Consider the following 15,237-nt stretch of genomic DNA (forward strand, 5'->3'; position numbering starts at 1 on the left):
TTCATTCATTCACAATTGTCTCTCATTTGCTTACATTCACTTGTTACGGACACGCATACTACTCACAAAGATGCATTCATTCAAAACGGTTCTTGCTCTTGGAGCAGTGCTGCCCGCAGCACTTGCCCAGGTCAGCTCAAAGATCAACCGCATCCAGAGTGAGCACACCATCTCAGGCTCATGGATTGCCCGTGTCGAGGAGAACGAACTTCTCGACGCCGTTCTCTCTACTGTCCTAGAAGCCGCGGGCATTGAATCAAAGGCTACATACTCCGTCGGAGGCGTCAAAGGTTTCGCTTTCGACGGCGACGACGCCGTCCTGGATATCCTCGAGTCCCTCGGCGCTATCAAGTCCGTCGAGCCTGACACCAAGATGTGGGCTTCAGTCCCAGTCAGCTACTTGAACCGGGCTGCGGAAGTGGGCCCATTCGCAAACGGCTCTCTCGTCACGCAGAACGGATCCACCTGGGGCCTTGGTCGCATCTCCCACAAGGAATCTGGAATCGAAGACTACGTTTACGACAGCTCTGCTGGCGAAGACACCTACATCTATGTCATCGACACCGGAATCTACACCGAGCACTCCGAATTCGGCGGCCGTGCCACCCTCGGAAAGAGCTTCATCGCCGACTCCGACGGCGAAGACGACCAAGGCCACGGCACGCACTGCTCCGGTACAGCAGCCGGCGAAACCTACGGCGTCGCCAAGAAAGCCAACCTCGTCGCTGTCAAGGTCCTCGGCGCAGACGGCTCCGGCAGCAACTCGGGTGTCCTCCAAGGCATCGAATGGGCTGTCAACGACGCCACCGAAAAGGGGCACATCAACCGCACCGTCCTCTCCATGTCCCTAGGCGGCCCCTTCTCGCAGACCACAAACGACGCCATCACATCTGCCGTCGAAGCCGGCGCTTTCGTCGCCGTCGCAGCAGGCAATGAAGCGGAGGACGCATCCAACTCTTCCCCTGCCTCCGCCCCTCAAGCGTGCACCGTCGGCGCCGTCAACAAGTCCGATGCTAAATCAGACTTCTCCAACTTCGGAGAGGTGCTCGATGTGTTCGCCCCGGGAGAGGAGATCACCAGCAGCTGGATTGGCGGGTCTACCGCGACGAAGACTATTGATGGGACGTCCATGGCGTGCCCGCATATTGCTGGGCTTGCTGCTTATCTTATTGCGTTGGAGGGGCCAAGGTCGCCGACGGAGCTTTGCGAACGCATCCAGGAGCTTGCTACTAAGGATGCGATTGAGGATGCGGGCGAGGGGAGCCCGAACCTTATTGCTTACAATGGCAATGGTGCTTAGATTATGCAACAAGCATGATCTCGTATTGTGAGGTGGCTGCATGTTGTCAGTGGGGACGGAGAGGGAGATGTATACACGAAGGGCATGGGAATCTTGTATGATCAGCACTCCGTAGAGCACGGATGTGAATATGATGGCCATGTAGATACGGATATGGGAATGAATATGATGTTGAATCACTGCGACTTTTGTTCCCATCGATATCGTAGATGCTCCTGGCTTTAATCACGCTTCGTCTAATCAGACCCGCTCACCCCATGCGGAATCGGGAGAAATGTGCAGGTAATGGTACTGCTACCGTGACGTTTCATGATTCCGCAAGATCAGGATACATTTTGTTAGCTTACGAACAATCGGTATTGATAGATTTCTATTACTGTAATACCTCCTGTAATACCTCTACCAAAGCTAGTTAACAAACCATATATATACCAATTGTAAGGTTAGTAGTAGCCCTTAGCTTCGCGGAATATTTGTCATATGGCTGGCCCGATTTCTTCCAGAGGCGGTGGTCGCAAATATTCGAACAGGTCCGATATCTCGACATTGTTGGAGTTGAACTCTAGCTATGTCCCTGCGCCGCGCTTTCCTTGCTATTTCGCGCGATACCGAAATTTAATTGACGTGCCGATACCGTAGAAACTTGTTGGGGCGAAGATGTTCTCCGCTTCGATCGAAAGAATCTGGTCGTTTGCCGAGAGGACTTTCGGAGATCGCAAGAATCAACATGGCTAGGAATTTGCGACCGTGTCTCAATCGGCAATATTTGGCGAACTAGCGCTCTTCTTCTCACTAAAGTGCGTGTGAAGATCGTGGCGTTCCACACAGGCTCTCTTGGTTGTTACAGGTAGACCCACGAGAGGTCTTCTCTGATCGTTTCGAGGCTGTAGTTTTTATTGTGCGCCACCTTCTCCGCTGCCAGTACAAGTAATGCTGCCTCTTCAAGGACTATTGAAGGCATTCCGAGTTTCTCCGGCATAGTATGGACGTTCCGAGGTTGATGGATGTCGAGGCGAGATATAGTAGCGTGGAGGTGAAGGTAGGCTATCCCGCCGTACTCGGCTTTGCAGTAAACGTGAAGTGCGAGATACAAGGGTTGGCCTGCAAGTTTGGTCTAGCCACCTAATCTGACTGTACCATACCGCCATCGCGTGGCTGGCTTCCTCTTCATCTTTTCCAGGCCAACGGGAAGATGCAGTCAAGCAGATAGTTCCCCTGGGTCGGGCTTGGCATGGACCTCGACAGGCTTCGAAGTAGCCGGTAGCTCGGATGCCGGAACTCCTGTTGCATAGTAATACTTTGGTGGAGCATATTGTGCACTAGTTGCCTTCCTCCTCTTGAGCAGCAACCACATGCAGACAAGACCCAGTGCTAAAGCAGCAATGCCGCCGATGATTCCTCCTGCAATCGCACCTGTGCTGATTTCTGAAGGTGCTTGCGTAGAGCTTGAGGGCGAAGGAGAGGACGAAGCAGTTGCCGATGACGATACTGACGAGGACGAGTCCGTAGTGCTTGTAGCGGTAGTTGTCGACAACGCTGTGCTTGATCTTGAAGAACTAATGGAATTCGCTTTGAGGGCTTCGCCATCCTTCAAGATGTATCCGTCATGATTATTGCAGCACTGCCGTGCAACACTCGTGTCCCCACAGCAGTAGCTCCCGTCTTCGCAAACAGTGATGGGCACATCAGCAGCTCTCCCGTCGATATAATCCTCCGAAAATGTCACCCTGACTGTAGGCGATGTAAGTGATGTGATTACTTCCGTCTTTCGAAATAAGGTTTGCTCACTCTCAGGGTCAAGACACAGCTTCACACAAGCTGGGGATTTCCACGTCGGGTCGGTGCATGACTCTCGCCAGTAATTGCTGCTGGAGCGGCAGAGGCCATTTGCGCCGCATTCGTCCTGGTTTACGTGCTTTGCGTCATTGAGGCGGCAGCACATGCTTTGTTTACCGTCGTTTCCTGGACATTGCTTATATGCGCCCGAAAAGCCGTCGGTGCGATTGTTCGCATCATTACCACCACTAAAAAAGCAGCCAGGAACGCTAGAATCGGTGGTTGAAGTAGACATTTGCGATCAGAAAGAGTGAATAACCGAAGGAAACAAAGATTTTGTCGATACCTTTGAGACATTTATTAGAGTTGTGGTTACGTGAGACGCCAAGCAAGAGTGAGCCTGCAGGGCGGAGTTGAGGCTGAAGCCTGATCCTGCGCCTGACTTTGACCACCTGGGTAATCACGGACAATCTTGTCCGAAGTCGAGACTCATTGACATCTATCACTGGAGATTTGCGACGGCCCCATGAACAGCCCTCCACGCTTGCTACCTTTACAGACGGCGGGTCGGAAATGTTGTTATTGCTGTTTTTCCAAAATTTCCTGATATCGGGCTTTGCATGCATGCATCTTTACTTTCTCGAGAATTATTTCGATTCTGTGAGTTCGAGATGTGACGGGAAAGCTACCGACGCGCTCCCCATCCAGCCCTGTCTCTTCCATCTCGTACGGTAGATCGCGGCCAAGGCGTCTTAACGCCCCGTCTGACACCAATCACGAGTCGGAGCTGCACGGGGGCCGCGGCTTGATAAATTGGGGGCCACATACGCACCAATAGGATAGAAAGGAGTAAAATACGATGTTTTCGTCTATGGGGCTGCAGATAATTGTTGATGGTGGGATATGCTTACCGAGTCCGTCTACGGAAAATCATCTCAAGCCATGGTTCATGATACTGGTATCAATGACCATGCTCGTAGCTCAGAGGCCTGATTATACAAGTCAGTATAAGTCGTGAACAAGAATGTTGCCATGGTATCTTGTCATGATGGTTTGTTACGAGATTTTGCCACGTCTCAACTGCATCAGCCATCATTCCAATACAAGATTTTATAAGTAAAGGGCCGTCGTATTTCCTAGCCGGTCATAACACATTATTTTCCAGTTCCAACCCACTACTGGACGTAAGTGGTTTGATTTCCAATCAACAGCAAGTGTTATCGAAGTGTTTGTTTCTCTCGCGTATGTCAAACTTTGCGTGCAGCTGACCTCCACCCACAATACTATTTAAGACGATTCGTATGATATGTTACCCCAGGTCAATCCATACGGTAGACGATTGCGCTCGAACTCTTGTCCAGTATGGCGCTAACATGGTTCGATCTCCCGGGGGAGATTAGGAACTCGATTTACAAGCTTCTCTTTGAATACCCCGATCCAATTATCGTTGTTGCTACGATAACAAGTCCCGATACAGAACTAATCTACAAATATATTCCTGCGTCGACCATGCGTTCCATCTGGACCCAGCCAGAATACTTACGCCACTCTAATACTCATGATACCTTCTTGCTGAGCGCTTGTCGCTTTATTGGTGACCATAACACGAAGATGTCCCTAGCGCAGTCGCAGAACCCTTTCTGTAAGTGGCTTGAAAGTTTGTATAGATTTTCGCTGATTGATTGCTGTCGATGGCAATGGCCGTGATCAAGCCGAGGGCTGGCCCTTTGACTTCAAGGAGACTATCACGCTTGGAGCAGGCGACATTGTTCGGGTACACCTCGACGGCATTGGGCTTTTAAGGACGTCCAGACGGATCAACGCGGAAGCTGCATCAGCCCTCTATGGAAGGAACAAATTCATCGTCTCCCAAATCGCTAGAATTGACACTGAGGACATCCACTGTTCCACAAGGTACGAGTACCATGATCCCTTTGGTATGCGGATTATGTTGCATGCTGCCACATTTCTTGGAAAGATCGGTCCGTACACAAACTTCCTCAACAGCCTTGAAATCGATGTCGGAACTATATGCCCCGCAACTTGCGGGTTCCCTCAAAATATTGAAGTACAGCGCTTCGTGGACGTAACGCCACTCCTACTCCTGCTCTTAGGGCAGAAAACTCCAGTTAGAGTAACTTTCATAAACAAAAAAGGAAGCCAGATCAAGCCCAGAAATCTCCACGGCATCAATCATGGCCAGACGGACGACCCTAATTGGTGGTGCGACACCCAATACCTGAGCAATACCCTAGAGGAACTTGCGCGGGACGAGGACTTCGCCTTGGAAAAGACTGCCATTGGACAAGTCTTAATTCACAGATGGCAACAGTACGTTTGGGTCTTTTACAAGTCAACTGCTCACCACGAGAGTCCATATCCCCAGCAAAGCACCGTCGAGATACAAAGCTGTTTTATGCGTGGCGAGAACCAGCTACCCATGAGTTGCATATACTGGGGTAGAAGGTTCCTACCAAAACACAAGCACTTAGGTAAGTATCATGCTTGCAAGGACATTCTAAATGTGGGCTACCTGTGGACGGGCGAAAGTGGTGCGAAACGCCAAAAATGGTTCAGGTATACTCCAAACGGTGAAATGCCAAACCTCAGTACGCTTCCATGTCGTATCACCGAAAAGATCTTGCAAGCTATTTGCCCTGAAAACAAAATAACTGTCGAGGTAGACACCCAGAAGAGCAGCCTTGGTCCCGCTTCCGGCTTTCTATTTCTGACGTATAGCATGTTCGAAGCCCATTTCTCCCGGAGCCACGGGCACTTTATGGCTACTTTCCTCAATAATCATTCTTTCAAGCTTGTTTGCTCTTCCAATGAGTCTAGTACAACTTTTGATAGCTTTTCAGGACTTATCCGTTGGCTCGGCGCACCATCTCATACTTGGGGGAGAACATCATCGTACATGTCCCGTGGCGAAGCTATTCATCAGACACGGGGTGTAGAGATAAATCTTCGCGTCGAGCTGAAAGAAGGTGTTCCGCTAAAAGATGTCCGAATCGGACTCAGGTCCTTTATGCTTGCTACTATGGACCTAGACAACGCCGTCTTGGTGACTTTCGAAATCTCCTATACCGCCCATGGAGGGATTCAGATCATCGTACCAAAGTCTACCCTTGCACTCCGCGAAATACGCAGACGTATGCTGAACTTACTACATGCAACACCTGGTCTGAAGCATCATGAGACCTGCCCAGAGATTTGGTTTGATGCCTGCGGAAGAGGTGTCCGAATGGACGCACAGCCAGACAAAGACTACACGATGCCCGCGCCTCTTTGGAACGAATTCGGCGCAACAATCGGGCCGGCCGGCATCTGGGCATTAGATGAGCACTGTAAGCAACCAATCTCTGGCCTTGGATGTCTTACACTGACTTTGTACTTACGCCTTAGGTAATCGGCCTGAGCATGTGTGCGCTGTCTCCGGATACATTAGGGACTTCCTGGGATACCTGGAAGATACTGTCGACCCCGACTTGACTAATTGGCGCTGGGCAACTCTACCACCTAGTCAACTGGCGCAATTCTGTAAGCGTATAGGACGTCACCGAAAGGTTGGATAGGCTAACGCTATTTTAGATCTCATCAACAGTTATGCGACAATTCCGTAGAATGTGCATCTCCTACAAAGCAGTAACATAGCCATACAAATACAGTAGCAATGACCAGAAAGATTGTACTTGCGCTCAGTGCGAGTTGGCTACTTGCGTTTGGTACGTCAAGACTCAAAATAAGACTCCTTGTTGTGATAAGGACCAATTCAAGGTAAAAAGCAGGTCTACATCATCGTTGCTGTGCCAAGAACATTTATATGTTGGAATATGGTGGCACATCCAGCATTGTTGTATCCCTCAAACGTAATGCTCTAGATACGCAGTTCGGGTTTCATCAAATGTTTAGCCTGTTTATGGAAATCCTTGCGTGGTACCAACAAAAAGATAAAAGAACATTGATAACCCGAGAAATTTCGAACTTACAGGAACCAGTAAATCATTGGATTTAACGAGGTCTACCAGTACTGCTGCTTGTCCTACGGGTTGGTGACACGGGGATGTGAATCCACTATGAAATTGCTCCGACTTCTCCGTTCTATCCCCTACAAACTACTTCGTTACCTTTTCCATGGTCCCCTATATTCCAGCATCAATACCTGTGGTAACGTAGGCCAAGTCACATAGGCGTCATCGAACTCCATGACTATGCAGATATCAATGTCTTACCTACGTCAGGGTACGGTATGAGTATCATTCTGATGTTGAATGTTTCCGGTCAGTCACCTCAACATGAGATCGAAATTCATGCACGCGGGGTCTCATTCGCCTTTTCAATACATGAATTGAAATTGGAATGCATGCTGCGGACTACCGGTTGTAATTGAAATATATAGGAGATCCTAGAAGTTCATGTGGAATACTGTGCGGAAATAGAGGCTATGTAACGGCGCATTCTTGGGTAGACTCTTACGATGTCTGGTCGCATACATACTCATCGTCTGACCTTGTCAACTATGGCTTCTTGTCCGATTACAAGATTGACTGTCGAAAAGCAGCAGGAGGTATTTCAGACTTCACTAACCTGTTAAGATCATGGTCCTGCCGTGCTTTGATTGACGGTATCGCATACAAATTTAGAGGATGCACAATGAATCATGTCACTGAAAGATTAGCATGCACAGAAGGTTTGTGTGATAATCCAATCGTTGTAGTATTTGCAACTTATTGTGATCATACACACCCCTCCTCCCATTACTGGTGGTCTGATAAGCCACCAAACCGATCTGGACGCAAGACTTGAAGAACACGCATCACCCGAAAATACCCTCATTAGGCAGTTTCTCAGTGCTCTTTTTCAGGTACACCGCGTATTGCAGCATTTGAAGCACAGACATCAGCGCAGAGCAAACAATGCTATTCGCTGGTTAGCGAATGCTCTCAACGATACCATGCGTGCTCATACCTTGAGGCGCCGCGCTGCTCAGAAGGGACCCAAATGCTCGTCCTGACAGGCAGACTATGTGCGAGCACCAGGACCCCAGTCCATGGTCCTGCAAGCGTAACAGAGGCAACGACGAGGACCAAAATTTGCTGTACAGTGGTTAGGTAAGTAATCATAGTAATGGGGTGTGACAACATACCTGTATTAGCTGCAGTGCTGGCATCTCGCTCATGGCGGAGGATAAGCTCAAGGTAAAGCTTCATGCTCAAGAGTGTATGGCATAATTTAGGAGAGTGCGCATAAGGCTCCGGCACTAATGGTCCCAAGGAGGTCTCCGTCCACTCTGGAAACACTTCGCCCAAGCCATTCATCCACATGCTGGGGTAAGTCTTGAACCATGCGGTGTGTTCCATAAGCGGCATGATCTCCTTGAGAACGTGGAGAGCCTTGCGACGAATGTCTTGCAACGCGAAACGTTTCAGGACAACGGTATTGTACATACGCGCCTCGATGATGACCATCCTATGTTGGCCTTGATATTGGTTGTGAATGTGTGCGGTGGCGAAGATGAGATTGGCGATGTTGATACGCATCTCACCCAAAGATACTGGGCAGGTAAAGTGAGGTACCAGCTTGATATGCACATCAGTCTCGTTCAGTCGCTCCAACACCCGGGTTGGATGCTTGTGTATTATCAAAGCACCGGATACATAAACCCAATTGCGCAATGAGTCAAAGTCAGAGACAAATCTGTCATGATGCGTTGAGTTATGAACCAACTCCACCGTGTTGTCCTGCCAGACGATAGATTGGACGACGCGCTTGAGTGACGTTGATGTAAGCATCAAGTCAACGGCCGTACTGTTACTGTATTGCTCGCTGACATGGAACGCAACAACTCCATGAGGGCAGAAGAGCTCTCGGAAGATCCCCTTCTGGATGTGAGGTGGCAACTTGTGCAAATGTGGCTCGAAGCAACCGTCTTCCGAATCCCATTGCAAGACACCAGTGCGACCGCGATGGAACGCCCGATACGTGGCAGGGCATGAGTGATATCGAGCAGAACGATCATCCTCCGAATGGCAGAAAGGACAACCTAAGCAGTTGACCTCGGGTATAGCATTGAGCATTCGACGAGCACAAGGGCCGTGGTTATTCGTTGTCCTGTACAAGACAATACCATTGCGGCCTGACCTATCGATGCCAACCATACCAAGGAGCAGCTTGTAGTCCTTGATTTTGAGCTCGTTCGCCAAGATGCGCTGGATGGTGTCGTTCAACGTATCAATGACGATGCCGCTTGCCGTTCCTGGAGCCCCTGGAAGCACCCCATGATCGAGCTGAGTTTCTGAGGGCGGCAAATTGTGAAAACGAGAGACGTTGTATGGAACATCCGAGGCCCAGCAGGTAAGCAATAAAGGAGTGGCGTTCAGCATTTGAGCCGCATCCACGCCTGGAATCTCTTGAAAGGCAATTTCCAGATGTGATTCCACGTTACATGTCGGCGGGCAAATTGTATCAGTGTCAATGATTACTTTGTTGGGGTCAACGAGACCGATGTGTGAGCCCAAGCTCATTGTCCAGCTTGCCCAAGCCGCGAAGCATACACCCTCCTTATCATGGAATGGGCCTGTGACACTGAAGCTCTGCGGTTGCGTGGCGATCTCAAGGCGGTTGATGTGCGTCGCAATGAAGGTATTGTTGAAGTAGAACAACGGAGCAGCTTCGACATAGACCTGCCGACAGGTCCGCAACAGCGCCAAAGCCGGGATGTGGGCACGAACGAAATAGCCCTCTGTGTCGGCAAGAGTGTTTTTCTCTAGTTGTAAGTCTGAAAGATGCGTCAGCGTTGTACGTGACCAACTCGTGTATATGTGCTTACGAGGTAGGTTCGGCTCAGAAGTCCTGCGCAGAGCTCCGTTGCCTCCAAACAATGCATCATTCCCATCTCCCTTCTGGTGATACAAGTGTATATCCCGCTCGCCGTCGACCTGCGAGATGGAAACCTTGAGAGGGCCAGGGAATTCGAAGGCGAGTGCGTAGATCCGATTGCGCAGTTCGCCTGGTAAAGAGCAGAAGGACTTCTTGTTAGATTCGGTCGGCTTGGCCTTACCTTTCGTGATGTCCTTCTTCACATCATGCTCACGCTTAATGTACCAGTAGCCGGGAGCCATGCTGACAACAGGATTGCGCTCACAATCGCGGTTGGGTTGTGTGTGGCGGAAAAGGTCGAGGTCGTGGTTCGTCTTTAGAATTTTACACACACACCAAGTCCCGGGTCCCCCTCCGTCACCTAGAGCTCACCTCCGCTAGTGCTGGCCGGATGAGCAGGGGTACGCGTACGCCCCTCTCAAGTAGGTCTATTCCTAGGTCCGCCAGTCATATCCTGTAAAGCTATTCAATAGCGATGCCATTGCGGCATTGAGCTGACCGCACACAGTACCGCCTGAGGACTTGACCAGCAAGCGCGCTTGAAGACCATGCCACTAAAGACAGCATGAAGAAGCAGCACCATCTTCAATCGGCACAAGCACAGGGCTACCCCCGAGTATCAGTTCCCCACTGGACTCGAGAAGAAGCAAACCATATCTTACAACCAGCTCCAAGTCAGCGAATCAGGGTAGCATGCGCCTCATGGTAGCAAGCTAGCCCTTCCCATGCCGTCGTCGAACTAGCCAACTCGGAAAGCGGACCCTTCTGCGTCGCTGCTGCCCTCGACATGGCGTTTCTGGATGAGGACAGATACACCGGCATCCGAAGCAAATAAGGTACTCAAATCAACGCGATAGGGGGCAAAAGAATTGGCAAGCTGCGCTGACCAGAGCTCATTCCTAGGATAATTCAAAGCAAACTCCCTCGACATCATATCGCAACTCATTCCGAGACAACCGCGAAGACCTCATGAGTTGGACCTGCGAGGAGATGCGCCGGGTCTAAACGCGAACCGCCGACCATGCCTTACAAGAAGTCAAGAAGTCGCGCCGACAGAAATCTTGATTTGCGCATCAAGAAAATCCACACCTGAGCATCTAGCCTTCTTTTAAGCATTCTTGCTTGCCATCAACATGTTTGAGCATTGGAAGAACAAGCATGAGTGCGAGGTCGCCATGCGTGGAGAGAATCGGGAGGCGCATCAAATATCCCAGAAGAGGAGAGAACGCAGGATACTCGGGCGAGAGGTATGGAATATGGCAGAGAAGAGTCCAGACGAGCAGAGCAGCATTGCGCGCCGATACGCGTCGCTGCCGCACGCAATGAACCTGCAAGCAGGCGGCACTACCTCCCCGAACCACCGCGAATCGGCATATCCCTTTCCTCAATACTCGGCAGCGGACTCCTTACACTAGCTCTTCTCCTCTTCCTCTGATCTAGAGACCTCCTTTGCATACGCGTGGGCGAAGGAGCCGACTCTGATTGCGGAACCCCTTGACGCGGGTTATACCGAGGAGCAGCGATGTTGGACAGCACCTGGATAAGCGGCACATTATCGTTGGATTGGTCGCTCACCCAAGGTCTACCGTGGCCGATGTCCATCTCTTCCTCATCCGCGTAAGGGGCCCTCGTCGTGGAGCCGCGATCATGCTCGAAGGTCCGAGTGATGCGAATGGGATCAGCTTCGTTGAGGCTGCGGACGGTTCTCCTGTGGCGGCGAGCAGGGCGATGATCATCAGATGGCTCTGGAGACGCGTCCATGAGCGCTGGTCCATCGGGACTTCGCCTAGGTCTAGGGTTACTCAAGCTGGCTCCTACCCCAGAAGTGTACAGACTTCCGGCGCAGATCAGCTCGCCGTCATCGTAAGCCACAAGCTCATGACCGACGTGTTGCAAGATAGACTTCACTCCTTGCTCGGGCGCGGCTTCAGTGAGGATAGGGGCACCCAAAGCTTTACCAGTCTCGAGCGGTGACAACGTAACGTAACGACCGAGTTGCCACCATCTCCACGAGAGCGATAATGCTGCTATCATGCCCAAAACCATGAGGGCGATAGATGCGGCGAGCCACTTGAAGTTCGTAACGTACCGAAGCTCTTCGCCCGTATACACCGCCATGACGTCCTGCCTATCTTGTCTATCGCTGCGTTGTCCAGCAACTGCACGAGCAGCTCGGAACGTGTAGTCCAGGATCTTCCCCATTATATATTTTGTTGGAGATTTCCAAAGCAGCGGACAGTGCTTGACAACGTTCTCGGGATATTTTGACCCTGACACTACTCCGGTGGTGGCAAACATGTCGACCCAGAAACCGTTCAAATCTTGTCTGACTGAAGGCTTTCCCTCTTGAGGTAGGCTCAGAGCGCCTTTGGAAAGATAGACAGGACGAAGAGCATCTCGAATACCTCGTAACGCACTCGAAGATCCATTAACATTGGAATTGTTCGATATGATGATAGGATTTTCGAGAGCGCCCAAGATGTCAGGCATGATCCGGCTACCGTGTATGGTGATCGGATACTGCATGGTAGCTGGTATCATGCCATAAGTCTCGTGGGTTACCGTGGCGATGCAATCGTTGTCTACTGCGGATACAAAGGTCGTCTCAAGAAACAGAATTGGCACACCGAAGTCGCTGTTGATACTGAGATCGATACTGAAGATTGTCTCGTTCAAACTAGCTAGGTCGAGCAGGTTCAAGGTTTTGGAATCCGTAGTGTTCCAAAGGTTCATTCCCGCCGCTTTGACGCGGGCCCGGCAAGTCCCATTTCCAGGGCAAAGATGGTTCGTGCCAATCCTCGTGGCAATGTCGTCGCCAAAAAACGTGGCTTGGCTGGTAGAAATACTGTTGCTCCTGGATGTGAACCAGCCATCAGGGATCTCGGAAGCGATGTCGATGGTCATTTGAATATCTTTCGTAGCTTCATGAGATTTCGGCGATGTAGAGCGCTGCAGCATTGGGCCGACGGCAAGCTTCGTCGCAAGGATGAATAATGCCGCTACTGCAACCTTCCTCGCATGCCAGCCTGCCAGAAATGCGGGCACCAGATCCATCAGGCTAGACCCTGTATGGACGAGGTGGAGGCGCTCGAGTGTTGTGCCGTGCGCGATGCATCTCCACCATATGACCGCCACTCCAGTCGAGAAGAGCGCCCCGAGGACGACAACGTACACACCGGCGATCAAGGAGAGCCACACGGCCGGCGTGATACTCCAGGAATGGGCGAGTTCCTTCTGCGAGGCCAACAGTACAATAACCGCTCCTGCGATGCAAGTGGCCAGGATTGAGAGTTGCCAGAGGATCAGAAGAGGAAGCTTGTACGTTGTACTGATACCGTTGCTGGCGCCGTAGGGTTTGCCGAATGCCCTTGAAGGTGGAGTGAGCAGCGTCTGCGACGAGTAGTCTGTCATGTCCGTAGCGATCACCTTGTGAGAGACATACTCGGTGTTGAGATCATGAGAAGACGCGCCGCGACATATCTATTCTCCTCCCAAACTAGGGTGGCGGGCTCGATGCGGTAGGCAGCTGCCAGGCTGAGCAGCGCGTATATGCAGCCACAAAGAGGCTCATGGGCCGAATATAAGGCTTACACCATGGTTGAAGCCGTGAGGTGCGCGGATCTGTGAGTTAGATGCGCGTCTTTGAGTCTACGCTCAAGGTTCCGCATGCGCAGTGCATCTCGCTCGAGTGTCGACGCTGTCGTCTTTTCAGTGTGCTCTATGCTTCCATCAAAGGAGGTATGCATCGCTGTGACCGCGTTCGCAAGGCTGCGTTTAGGTTGATGGAGGGGCAGCCAACTAGGAAGGCAACGACTTCGATTGGACCCACGGCCGTTCTCCTGCACGAGCTCAGCCTCGAAGAGGGGCAAGCACCAGCAGCCTCGCAACAAGCATATAGTCGCGGTCATTACGAGAGACACCCAAGGGGCGATGCTAGCCCAACCCGTTATTCAGCTCCACTCATAGGCGCGGTACCTGCAATGGTATGCGCGTATCAATGACTTTCTCCCCTTAATACCTCCGGCGATGGTATCTGAGAACCATCAACAGCCTTCTCAAGCCTTCCATGCCCAAAATAGTTCGCCTGGGCGCATGCTACCCGATGTGAATAATGCTCTTCTAGAAGCCCGCTTTTCTCGTATCAGATCGCTCGTGTCCGCTAACGTGGCGTTCGCTGGGGCCAATCCAGGACGAAACGGGACCTCCCGCATCTCGATCACCCAGAAAACTCACCTATCATGAATGCGGGCAACAATGTGGCGTGCTGTCGCAATGGTAGAGAAAGGAAGAAGCCCGTTGCTGAGACCTTTCACAATGGGTGAGCGCCAAGCCACATCGGCGAACCATAGTTCAGCAAGGTAGAAAAAGGTCCATAGATTGATCTCCAGGTTCTTACTGTTACACCGGTACCCGCAATCCGTGGAACGCTAGTTAATCGGGCAGCAACAAACGTTCATGTTCTTCGTTAAAGTCCCAGCGCTCTGTCGTTCGCGCACCATCTTCTAGAGCTGCACAATGCTTGACATACCCATCATTATGTCGAACCTGCTCTTCCCTCTTAGCTGTCCTTGGGCGCCACAAGCTGCCCATGCCGCCGAGCGATGTTCCATTGTGCGTCTCGTTTCCGGATCTCAACCTTTTACTGTCGATGGGGTGCACTATGCCGCTCCTCCGACCACTCATGTAAGTTACATTGCTTAGTGCGAGATCAGAGTGAGTAATATCCGTTAAGATTTTAGCTGGGGATGCGAGCAATCAGACATCTTTCGCAACCATCCTCTCTGTAAGCCCTGGCGATGTCGTTAGTCTTGCATCGCTTCGACAGCAGATTGCGCATATGGCAGAACTCGATGACGTTTTCCATAAACGTTTTCTGGAAGGCATTATATTCCAAGGCGCGTCACAATCTGAGGTCACAGTCGAAGCGACACCGTCGGACGTCCTTCATGAATGGGGTGTGGGATGGACGCACTTTTGCTTTGCTCAGGACTCGCCAAAGTCATTGCCACTTGGGCCTTACGTGATCCATGATGGACGATTATCTCAAGTCTGGCGACTTTACACCGACGAAAATTTGGCCTTCATTCAATCTGTTTGGCCAGTTATCGGATCCTCAAATGAATACACGAATGTCCCTTTCAGTGGTAATGGACATCGTACGTTAGCAGTCGCCGTACCTTCGCGTTTGCAAGCATCATGGCCAAAGCCACGACCATTGGAAGGCCTCAGGATCGGAGTGAAAGACTTATATCACCTAAAAGGTGTCAAGACTTCCTTAAGCA

The 15,237-nt window shown here is 51.0% G+C and overlaps 5 protein-coding genes across 5 annotated transcripts; 3 read left to right on the top strand and 2 right to left on the bottom strand.

The window, feature by feature from the left end:
- Positions 1-70: 70 nt before the first annotated feature.
- On the top strand, positions 71-1,300 carry N0V89_001761 (uncharacterized protein; the record flags this gene model as incomplete). The annotated part of the gene is made up of 1 exon (XM_056210572.1): positions 71-1,300. The coding sequence occupies one exon, from the start codon at positions 71-73 to the stop codon at positions 1,298-1,300; it is 1,230 nt and encodes a 409-aa protein (XP_056074045.1).
- A 1,352-nt stretch (positions 1,301-2,652) lies between these two features.
- N0V89_001762 (uncharacterized protein) lies at positions 2,653-2,910 on the top strand (the record flags this gene model as incomplete). Its single annotated transcript, XM_056210573.1, has 1 exon — positions 2,653-2,910. One exon carries the CDS (start codon positions 2,653-2,655, stop codon positions 2,908-2,910), a length of 258 nt encoding a protein of 85 aa, XP_056074046.1.
- Positions 2,911-6,230: 3,320 nt separating this feature from the next.
- N0V89_001763 (uncharacterized protein) lies at positions 6,231-6,651 on the top strand (the record flags this gene model as incomplete). Its single annotated transcript, XM_056210574.1, has 2 exons — positions 6,231-6,423; positions 6,482-6,651. The coding sequence occupies 2 exons, from the start codon at positions 6,231-6,233 to the stop codon at positions 6,649-6,651; spliced, it is 363 nt and encodes a 120-aa protein (XP_056074047.1).
- A 1,368-nt stretch (positions 6,652-8,019) lies between these two features.
- N0V89_001764 (uncharacterized protein) lies at positions 8,020-10,777 on the bottom strand (the record flags this gene model as incomplete). Its single annotated transcript, XM_056210575.1, has 2 exons — positions 8,020-10,269; positions 10,772-10,777. The coding sequence occupies 2 exons, from the start codon at positions 10,775-10,777 to the stop codon at positions 8,020-8,022; spliced, it is 2,256 nt and encodes a 751-aa protein (XP_056074048.1).
- A 522-nt stretch (positions 10,778-11,299) lies between these two features.
- Positions 11,300-13,366, bottom strand: N0V89_001765 (uncharacterized protein; the record flags this gene model as incomplete). Its single annotated transcript, XM_056210576.1, has 1 exon — positions 11,300-13,366. One exon carries the CDS (start codon positions 13,364-13,366, stop codon positions 11,300-11,302), a length of 2,067 nt encoding a protein of 688 aa, XP_056074049.1.
- Between the last annotated feature and the right edge of the window lie 1,871 nt (positions 13,367-15,237).

The sequence above is a fragment of the Didymosphaeria variabile genome (assembly GCF_027946475.1).
Source record: "Didymosphaeria variabile strain IMI 356815 chromosome Unknown scaffold_2, whole genome shotgun sequence".
Taxonomy (NCBI): Eukaryota; Fungi; Ascomycota; class Dothideomycetes; order Pleosporales; family Didymosphaeriaceae; genus Didymosphaeria; species Didymosphaeria variabile.